This window comes from Chiloscyllium plagiosum, unplaced genomic scaffold, assembly GCF_037043375.1.
Source record: "Chiloscyllium plagiosum isolate Xiang-an unplaced genomic scaffold, Cpla_swu_hap1 HiC_scaffold_13, whole genome shotgun sequence".
Classification (NCBI taxonomy): domain Eukaryota; kingdom Metazoa; phylum Chordata; class Chondrichthyes; order Orectolobiformes; family Hemiscylliidae; genus Chiloscyllium; species Chiloscyllium plagiosum.
The window spans coordinates 81,673,118-81,683,975 of NW_028270151.1; the positions used below are offsets into that span (position 1 = coordinate 81,673,118).

The 10,858-nt window shown below is 45.4% G+C and overlaps 1 protein-coding gene across 1 annotated transcript; it reads left to right on the top strand.

Annotated features, from left to right (window-relative positions):
- dusp28 (dual specificity phosphatase 28) lies at nt 1-10,858 on the top strand. The gene is made up of 2 exons (XM_043701789.2): nt 1-527; nt 6,760-10,858. Exons 1-2 carry the CDS (start codon nt 183-185, stop codon nt 6,877-6,879), a joined length of 465 nt encoding a protein of 154 aa, XP_043557724.1. The 5' UTR covers nt 1-182; the 3' UTR covers nt 6,880-10,858.

Consider the following 10,858-nt stretch of genomic DNA (forward strand, 5'->3'; position numbering starts at 1 on the left):
ATCACTGGGCTGCTTTCAGAGAGAGAGGCACTTTAAGCGTTTTTCAGGATGTCCCAATTTGCTGTTACCTGGACTGGGATAAACTCTTAGGGAGTGGTTCTGACTCCTGTAGTTCATTTCAGGGAGGAATTCCCACCCAAACCCAGCTCCCACCCACCACCCACCACCCACACACTTGTCAGATGTTGCATCTGTGCGCGCTGAGCGACTCGGTGCTGATCAGCAACTCCCGGTCCGCCTGTGACAGCGAGCTGCTCTCCCGGGAAGGGGTCACCTTCTGCATCAATGTGTCCAAGCAGCAGCCCTTCCCGGCGCTGAGGATCGGCGGCATGCGGGTGCCGGTCTTCGACGAGCCCGCCGAGAATCTGCACAGGTACTTCGACCGGTGCGCGGACGCGATCGAGGAGGCGGCCAGGCGGGGCGGCAGGACGCTGGTGTACTGCAAGAACGGCCGCAGCCGCTCCGCCGCCGTCTGCACCGCCTACTTCATGAAGTACCGGCGCCTGTCCCTGCAGGAGGCGTTCCAGGTGAGTCAGACACACACCGGCCGCTCCCGCTCCCACTCCCACCCCCAGCTGCTGCTGCAACCGTGCGGCAGGAGGCCGTTCGGCCCCTCCTCCCCTTAGCTGCGCTCCCACCCCTGGGGTTATTGCCTGAGTAGTTGCCCTTTTTTTGCTACCACCGGCATGGAATCCCTACAGCGTGGAAGCAGGCCACCCAGCCCATGCCTACCCCCCCCACTTCAGAGCACCCAGAAGACATAGGAGTGGCAGCAAGGCCCATTCGGCCTATCCCGCCATTCAATTGTGGCAGATGGGCATTTTAACACCACTTACCCGTACCCCTTACGCGATCAAGAGTTTACCAATCTCTGCCTTGAAGGCATTTAACGTCCCAGCCTCCACCGCGTTCCATGGATTCCAGTGGCCCACCACTCTCTGGCTGAAGAGATGTCTCCTCACCCCCCCCCCCCCCATCCCTGTAACCCAGCATTCCCCAAGGCTAGCCCACCCAGTCTGCACAACCCTGGACACTACAGGCAATTTAACACAGCCACTCCACCTGACCTGCACGTCTTTGGACTGTGGGAGGAAACCAGAGCACGCAGAGGAAACCCACACAGACACGGGGAGAACGTGCAAATTCAACACAGTCGACCGAGGCTGGATTTGAACCCAGGTCTCTGGCGCTGTGAGGCAGCAGTGCTGATCACTGAGCCACCACGCTGACCCTTGGGTTAAATCACCACCAGTCACATCTCTCTCTAATGAGAGAGCAGCCCTGTGTGACAGTAACGCTGTGACAACCAGAAACAGTGCAGGCCTAATGGCCTCTTTCTGCACCATAACACTTCATGAGAAGAGTCAAATGTTTTCTCCACTGAGTCTTTTATCAACTAAACAGCAAGGTTTTACCACTGAAAAATCTTCTGTTTGCTGCCCTCCTGCCACAGTCTTGCCCTATTTACTTTACCAAAGCCCCTCGTAATTCTGAACGTCTCTATTAAATCTCCCCTTAACCATCTCTGCTGTAAGGGGAAGGATGTCAACCTCCCCATATAGTTGAAAGCCCACCTCTGGTACAATGCAAGTAAACCCAGTCCACACCCTTTACATGATCCTGACCTCCTGAATCGTGGTGATCAGGATGGGGCAAAGCTTCAGCTGAGGCTGAGTCAGTGAGTGAGAAGGTCCAACCAAACGCCCCTTTATTCTTTCATGACATCGTGGGCAAGGCCAGAAGTTAGTACCCACCCCAATTGCACTCAAAGTGAGTGGTTTTCTGGGATATTTCAGAAGGCAGTTAAGAGTTAACCACATTGCTGTGGATCTGTAATCAAATATACACTAACCCGATTAAGACAGGCAGATTTCCAACCTTAAAGGGCACAAACTACTGAACCGGATGGGTTGTTTTTAGAACAATCAATGATCGTGATCATTATTACGAGGACCAGCTTTGGAAGGTGATCAAGGTCGTATTACCACAAGGGCAGCACCTCCCTTCTCTTAACTCTTCTGTTTCTGGGACGTGGTCCAATGGATGCTAACAGATCTCATACGCTGCTCAAACATTGCGGGGCAACACAGGTCAGCCTAACTCAGACTTTGATTGCTGTTCACAACCATTCTCTCTCCAGGGACACTCATAGGATGACAATCAGGAGTGGGAAGGCAGCTCTTCGAATCCAGCCTGGGGTCAGTGGTAGGGTGGGGGAGGAGAGTGGGATCAGGGGCTGGGGAGGGTCAGTGGCATCTTGTCAGTGACTTAGATCAGATACTTTGGAATGAATGGTGAATTGAAACTGGCACCTCCTGGCGTGAGACTTGGCCCATACCACACGGTATGGGCATCACGAGCTAGGTCAGCATTCACTTCCCTACCCTGATTGCCCAGTGGGCAGTTGACAATCAATCACTTTTGCTGTGGGTCTGAAGCATGGAGGCCAGACCAGGTGAGGATGGCAGTCCTCTTCCCTAAAGGGCTTTAGTGAACCAAATGGGTCTTTTCCTGACAATCGGCAATGGTTTCATGGTCCTTAATAATGATACTCTTACTTTCAGTTTTTTTTAATTGAATTCAAATTCCACCATCTGTCGTGTCAGGATTCGAACCCAGAAGATTACGTGGGTCTCCTGATTAATAGTTTAGTGATAATGCCACTCGGCCATCACCTCCCCTCACCATTGCCATCACTGTGGACTCCGGCTTGCTGTAGATTGGATATGTTAATGTTGTGTGAAAACAAGCCCGGGCACAGTGAACCCTTGCGTTTTGAAATTTGACAGGTGAGGTGTTTACAGTAATAAAGGAGTTCAGCAGCGTAGATGCAGAGGGACTATTTCTTCTGATGGGGGTATAATTTTGAGAGCCAGGACTAAGCTATTTAGGAGGGAGCGTGGGAAACATTTTTTTTTCATAAAGGCAGAAATCCGACACACAATCTGGAGACCGAGTTTGAAAGGGTTTTGTTATGGATCAGAAGATACGGAGTTGTACTGGCTAGATGGGGTGCAGGCTAACCATAAGCTGATAGAGTGATGGAGCAGGCTTCAGGGGCTGAGTGGCCTACTCCTATTCTTACCATAGAACAGCTTATGATCAAAACGTCGATTCTCCTAATCCTCAGATGCTGCCTGACCGGCTGTGCTTTCCCGGCACCACACTGTCTGTCCCAACCCCCTCACTGGGGAATGGACCTCTGGAGAGCTGAGGTGATGTGAAGTGTAAACCAATGCCAGCCATGAGTCAGCACTTTATTGGTATGGATGAAGAGGAAATTAGGGAGGAATAATAAACTGCTGTGACTGTTGTGAAACCTAGCTCATGACATTATTGGGATGGTTTCTACAGCAACAGAGGCAGGCAGCCTTGGTTTTACTCCAGTATAATGGGTAACAACAAACAGCGACACTTTGTCCCTTCAGAATTCATTGTGGTTGTACGTGATGTTCTCAGAAAATGTTATTTTACTGACCAAATTGTTTTTATGGAAATCAATAAGGAAGGGATGTGAGCAATCAGACAGAGGGTCTTCAGTTAGTCCCATTAGCTAAATTAAATTGCTTCAAAGGTTCAGTTCAACCTTTTCCTACCGCTGATTTATTTTAGTACCGCTGCTTGAACCTCTATTGCTATCAATATTTCCAGAATGATTAACGCAGGTTAGTCTGTTAGTTGGAAAAAAATCCATCACCACGTTTAGTGTCTGTAGACCAGTGTGCGAAAAGATCAGCACGAGCAGGAGTTCTACCTGTTTGATGTGAACTGCACATTCTCTGCCTGCGAAATGTGGCTCTGCAGCACTTCTCTGTTGCACAAGTGCCACTGGTCGGCCAGATGGTACCCATAACATCTGCACCTCTGATGCAAAGCATGCCTGAGACATTTGGTGAGAGCATAATGAAAGGGTGTTTTTGCCAAAGGTCTGCAATGCAGACAATGTGTGATATTAATCAGTCAGAGTTTGCATAGCAACAAGCTAACCTTGCTTGACTTTACTCTGACCTTCCACTTGTTTCACTCAAACTTGGAGATGCACATCAATTCCTCTCCAGCCCCACTTCCCCACTGCTCACATTCAACCAGGATAATGATATGACCGATTATATCAGTCTCACACTTTAACTGGCTTAGTATTAGAAATAAGTCAGCCAGGCTTCTTTAATCACAAAAGAAGAGTAATGAAGCTTACCCAAACAAAGATGCAAAGGTTATTGACATGAAAGAAGGGTTTAGATTGTTTTAAGGTAGATAAGACTTATATCCTAACATCCCAAACTTAACGTGATGCAAATATGGGTAACCGGCAAATGATAGTTGAACAATACCACAGAACTCATTAATAATGAATTTAATCAAACAGATCCCTCAGCAATTTTCCCTTTCCCTCCCAGATGTGAATGACATCGTGAGTCACCAAATCTCATTAAAATTTCACAAGGGATTTGGCTTTCACTCTCGATGATCTGGCCTTGAAAAGTTGGTCTGTTGTGTACTGCCTCAAGCACTGCTGATGTCCTGGGAGTTCACCTTCCTTTCCTGGGAGTAAGTTCCCTAGATCTTTGAAAATGGCACTCCAGAACGTCACAATTATACTGCACTATTGATGGTACACAGATTTCTTTCAAACCCTTCCAATTCTTCCGACTTCTTTGAGCCCTCACTTGCTGACTTGCGCATCTAGCAAGCTTTATCAAGCCACTGATGCCCTGGATTAGTTTCCTAAACTCTAATTTGGTTCAGTTGAACAAAGCAAATGCTGCACTTCGGTTTTTGACCCTCACTGTCTATTGTGCTGAACTATTAATTATTCATTGCCTTCTTATAGCCCTTCACAATTTTAGACATTCCCTGAGCCCTCACTATGCATTATTATTCATTTGTTCTAAGACTTCTCTGTGCATCAACTGCAAAGAACGTATTGAGTTCAGTTTTAAATTAGAATTAGAATCCCTACAGTGTGGGGGCAGGCCTTTCGGCCCAACCAGTCCGCACCGACCCTCCGAAGAGTAACCCACCCAGACCCATTCCCTTACATTTACCCTGATTAATGCACCTCACCTTTACATCCCTGAACACTATGGACAATTTAGCATGGGCCAATTCACCTAACCTGCACGTCTTTGGATTGTGGGAGGAAACTTTAGCACTTGGGATTCCTGGGAATCTAATCAGGAATCTGGAGGAAACCCACACAGACACGGGGAGAATGTGCTAACTCCACACAGACAGTCGCCCGAGGCTGGAATCAAACCCAGGTCCCTGGAGCTGTGAGGCAGCAGTATTAACCACTGAGTCACCGTGCCATCCAATTAACAATTGTCTAACTGTTAATTCTGTTCATTGTCTCCAATGTCTTCATTGAGCTGTCACAATGCAAAGCTATTCAACTGTGTAAGACTTTTCTTTGCCCCAACTATGCAGAACCCAATGCAGATTGGTTACCTTTAGACAAAAACAGCCATTTCTGATGTGAAATTTGCTTTCTGTCTCTCTCCCAGTCTCTTTCATACATACATGCACTCACACAAAGCCTTCTGGTCTCATTGGCTATCACCGTTAAACTCCTTTCCAGTGGCATCTCTCCAGTGACCTCTGAACTATCCTCAGAAACCTATTGTAATCGATGCAACAAGCCCTAATCCCATTGGTAAGCAGAAATGAGTTTAACACTTTGGGATAATCAAATGTCGCAATTTTAGAACTGACTGCATATTGAATATTACAATCTTCTCCTGTCCTTATACTTGTAACACAATACAGACAATGGGGGACTTCTGGAGAAACTCAGCAGGTCTGGCAGCATCCGTGGAGAGAAAAACAGAGTCTGGCAATCCAATGTCGGAACTGACAAAGCTGGGAAAGGGTGTTTTTTATGCTGATGATGGGTGGTGGGGGAGTGGACATGATGCTCAGAGAGGGGCAGAGAGAGAGAGAGAGAGAGAAAGTAAAAAAATGGATAAGCAAACAAAAAGGTAGCTTATGATAAGTCAAGAGAGTGATAAATACTACAGGAATTGCTAATTGGAAGAAGGAATAATTGAAAATGGGTTGGCTGTACAAGGATCAACCCCTACAACCCGTACAAAGTGAGACATAGGAGTGTGGGAGACAGTAACTGATGTGGAGTTATTTTGAAATTATTGAACTCAATTTTGAGTGATCAAGGCTGTAATGTACCTGGTTGGAAGACGAGATGTTGTTCCTCCAGCTGCCCTTGCACTTCACTGAGTCATTGCAGCAGGTCTGAGACGCTGCATCACGATTGGGATCACACTTTTGCAAATTAAGTTGAACACCATCTCCACTCTAGAAAGGATGGCCTCCAAGTTCTCCATATTCTAACAGAGCCCTGTGCTAAGAAGAGATTGAACCCCTCTATGATCCTTGCCATTGACACAGGCTTTCTCTCTGGCTTCCTGATAAGACAAGCATTTCACTGGGCAATCCTGTCGGCTCTCTTCCCTGGGCAATTCCATCATATTCCTCAATTAAGTCCTGACGTGGTATGAGACACCTTCAGCAGGTAGGACTTGAAGATAGACATTCTAGTCCTGAGGTAGTTATGCTGCCACTGTGCCACAGGACCTTTGCATAGAGTTCAGTGTTGCCAGCTAGATTGGCAATGGGGTTACAATAACTGGACCCTGGTAGATTTAACTTATGAAGTAAAGCAGCCCAGCCAGCATTTCCACTTCCCTCCTGTAGAACCTGACTGATGGATTTTAAACCTGTTGCTGTGTTTTATTTTCACAGCACGTGAAATCAGTCAGACCAACAGTGGAGCCCAATGAGGGATTCTGGGAGCAACTTCAACGATATGAAGGGGAACTTCAATCCAGGTGGACTGAGGCTATTTCTTCAGCCAGTGAATGAATACGCCAAGCAGCACATCAGCCTTTGCACTGAAATAGTTCCCTTGAGACTTGCTTCACTGTTATTAAGAGAGAATCTATATCGGATGCTACTGTCATTCAGTTATTTTGCCTTATTTTGTCATGGTTCACTGTTTCAACAAGGATGTCATTACGAATTCATCTGGCTATAATGTATGATACCACTGTTCTGTATTGCCTCATGTGTAAGCATCTGCAGATGCTGTTGTAACAAAATAGTCTGAGGCTGGAGGGTTTACAACGAGGGACTGGTCATGAGTTTATTGGCCTTCCAACATTGCACATTACTGTCCATCTCCAGCCTTTTCTTTCCACATTCTTTAAACATATGTCACCTCTCAAATCTGTGCACATCTCTCCCAGAACACCATTTAAAATCTTTCCAATTAAGTTTACACAGAGCCAAAACATCTCCGATTAGAAACCCAAATAACATCCTGTACAAATGTGGCTCATGTACAGAGTTTCTCCTCGTCTTTCTCAATATGATTGCAACCTCTGATATATTGATCACTCCATTATCTGCCAATATCTCTCCATTGTTGTCCAACTAGGTGGGACTATAGTGTCCTGGCTACAAACATCTCTTGCCAGAGAGTCATCTCGATGACTTTTTTTTCCTTGTCCTACATCATCACCTCTAAAGTCCCTGTATCCTTGATACCTCCTAATTGTCATCCAGACGCTGCCTGTTGCTGATAATCCATCAGTTTCCAAACATAAGCTGACGACACCTACCACTTGGATGGACATTTTCCATCTCTGTCAGAACCCCTGCCTCAGCTTATTGTTTTCTGAAACCCTCCCTCATTGATGTCTGTGTTCCCTCGAGACTTGATTACTCAGCCTTGGCTGACCACCCACAATCCACCCTCTGTAAACTCCAGTGATCAAAGCTGAGCTTGCTGTATGTATTTTAACTCCCACTAACTTCCTTTTACCCTTCTCCCCTGTGCTTGCAGATATTCATCGTTCTCAAGCAATTTCTCAATTTCCGAATTCTAGTCTTGTTTGAAAATCACTCGATGGCCTTGCCCCTCCTGACCTCTGTATTCTCCTCCAGCCTCTCCAACCCACCAAATTACTTTTGTTCCTCCAGTTCTGGTGTCTTGTGCATCCCTGATTTTAATCACTTCATTGGAGGCTTTGTTTGGATCCTCTTGAATTCCCTCTGCCTCAGTTTCCTCCTTAAGACATTCCTAACCTGTCTACCGAATCTTTCAATTATTTCTCTGATGCCTCCTTATGCAGCTCGGTGTCAAATTTGATTTTACATTGCTCCTGTGAACCACCGTGTGATATTTTATTGCCTTAAGAGCACGATGCCAATTCAGATTGTTGTTGATATTACAGGACCACAGTTACAATATGGTTTGAGTTGTTTATATTGTAATTTGTTTGCCTTAGAAAAGTGACAACAGAGGTCTTATGGAGACTCGGATCCATATATAGACTAAGCTCAAGTCTCATTCTAAGACTTGATATCAAGGAGGATGTATCATAATGTGGCTGAGCAGGTTGAAGGGTATTAACCTGAAAATCCTTTCAGTATATGTCAATGGCATAAGTGGGAGGGATTCCTGGTCAGACCTAGAAAGGAATTAAGGCATTTACATCACTACCTATTGCTCTAGGCGACAGCATGCAGGTAAATTCATGTTTTGCCACAGCAACTCAGCCCATGGAGAGCTGGTTTGGATCAGATTGGGGCCAAGAACATGGGTTCGATCCCTGTTCCAGCAGAGATGGATATGGGACATGGTTCCCAGCTTTACCAGTGATGGTGATGACAGTGTCATGGGTCAGACCTGTCTCTGGGCAGAGAATTGAAGAAGAGGAAAACAATAGTTACTTTAGCAACTATTTGTCATGTCCTATTCATCATTGAATTAAAACTCAGGTGACAACCAACTACAAATTCTGGCTCACATTTCCTTTTGCCCACCTTTCTGTCCTCTCTTGGTTTGATTCTTCTTGCAAGGTGGTACTACACTGTACTGTCCTCTCCAAAGTTTCAAATACACAGCACTGCCCACATTTCCTCAGCACTACGTTGAAAAAGATGTGCAGGTCAGGTGAATTGGCCATGCTAAATTGTCCATAGTGTTGGGTGCATTAGTCAGAGGGAAATGGGTCTGGGTGGGCTACTCTTTAGAAGGTCGGTGTGGACTGGTTAGGCCGAAGGGCCTGTTTCCACACTGCAGGGAATCTAATCTAATTTAATCTAGAATCGTGTTTTGTTTCTCCTTTTGAACTATTCCTTTTGCAGGATTCAGGAACAGTTTAAGACTTCTCACTTCTGCGTATAGTAGAAAAAAAACTTTTAAAGATACTAAAACAGAAAAAAAACAATAAATGCTCCTCCTGCATATTTAATCCATCTGCCTTTAAAACTTAACTTGGCATAAATTTGTTATATTCTGTCATATCATTGGTGTTGTCCTGGACTGAGTTTCTTGGAGGTTTATGCTTGGTATCTCAGCAATTAACAGAAAGTGAACCAACAGAACAGTGCTATGAAATCCACACTTCTCATTGTTAGCTGTCACAACCTATTTAGCAGAGGCTACAACTTGGAACTCATCAATATTCACTGTGAACTGAGTTTGAAATTTAGCCGTGAAATCATTCAGCCCATCTTTTGCCCATGTCAACTCCTTGAGAGCACGTTGCATTTAGTCCCATTGTCCTGCTCTTTCCCTATTGCCTTGTGGATTTCGTCCATTCAAGTCCTTATCCATCTTCTTTTGGAAGTTACGACCGAATCTCCTTCTGTCACTATTAATGTTAGAAATGATGCTGTGAGAAACAAGGCTGCGAATCCCGAGTCCCCTGAAAGGTTCACACCGTGTATTCGAAAGGTTGTCAGCATGCCCCGCCAGCAATAAACATGGCGGCACCCAAATGGGCACAATAAATATGGGCAAACTGGATGGAATGATGTCTTTATGGTTTTCCACCCCAGGAGCTATAAAGGAGTGGGCCATTTGGTGATCTCTGCTGATATTTTGCTGACTTGGTACTTGTTTAACACCCAAGTTGAAGATCTCTTAAGCAGAAATTCACTGCAGAGACAGCTCCAAGTATAGTAACCAGATAAGGATAGATATAGAATCTGGAATGTCAGAGTGACTGACAGGCACCAGCTGTGAGTTGGAACTCACCAACTACATTGCTGATGAATTAAAAAGTTGGATAGGTTATAGGCTGGGAATTCAGGGCAGTGGCTTGTTAACTGAGAGTCAGTTTAATATCGAGTATAATGGTTTCATGGATTCAGAGTTGTACTGGACTTGCTCAAGAAGATGACGTTCTCCAGCTTGCTTTAGGACTGATCTAGAATCGGGTAAAGTCACCATAGTTCCATTCTCTCACTAGACAGAGGTGGTTTAACCTGATGGTCAGTGTACCTCAGGCAAGGGGAGAAGCTGAGACAGAAGGACTCTCCTTGAACTAGTGCAGGAATTGAACCTGCACTGTTGGCATTGCAGAGCAGCCAACTGAGTGAACCAGTCCCCATTTTCAAGAATGAGGTGATTATCCTTTGGGAAGAAATTAATAGGCCCACATACCCTCAATTTGGAAAAAATGAAAGGTGATATAATTGAAACACATTGAGACAAGGTAGATTCTGAGAAACCGTTTCCATTGGTCTGGAACTCTGGGTCTGAGCACAGTCTCAGAATGAGGAGATGGCCATCTAGGACAGTCATGAGAAATTTTTTACACAGAGGTTTTTGGAAGGAGAGCTGGAAACTCAGTTCCTGAGACCACTTAACACAGGAATTGATTGATTTTTGGTTACTAAAGAAATGGAAGGAAATACAGGTAGTTAGAGCGGGCGACAGTGAGCAGAAGATCAGCCGTGATCTTATTGAATTATTGATTAAAATCCAGCAGATGCTGAAATCCAAAGTAGACGAGGAGGAGGCTGGAAGAACACAGCAAGCATCAGGAAG

Bases quoted from the DNA above. Each gene is read 5' to 3' on its own strand.
- dusp28 (XM_043701789.2), top strand. From the start codon at position 183: ATGTTGCATCTGTGCGCGCTGAGCGACTCGGTGCTGATCAGCAACTCC. The intron at 528-6,759 runs GTGAGTCAGACA...TTATTTTCACAG, and splicing joins CCCTGCAGGAGGCGTTCCAG to CACGTGAAATCAGTCAGACC.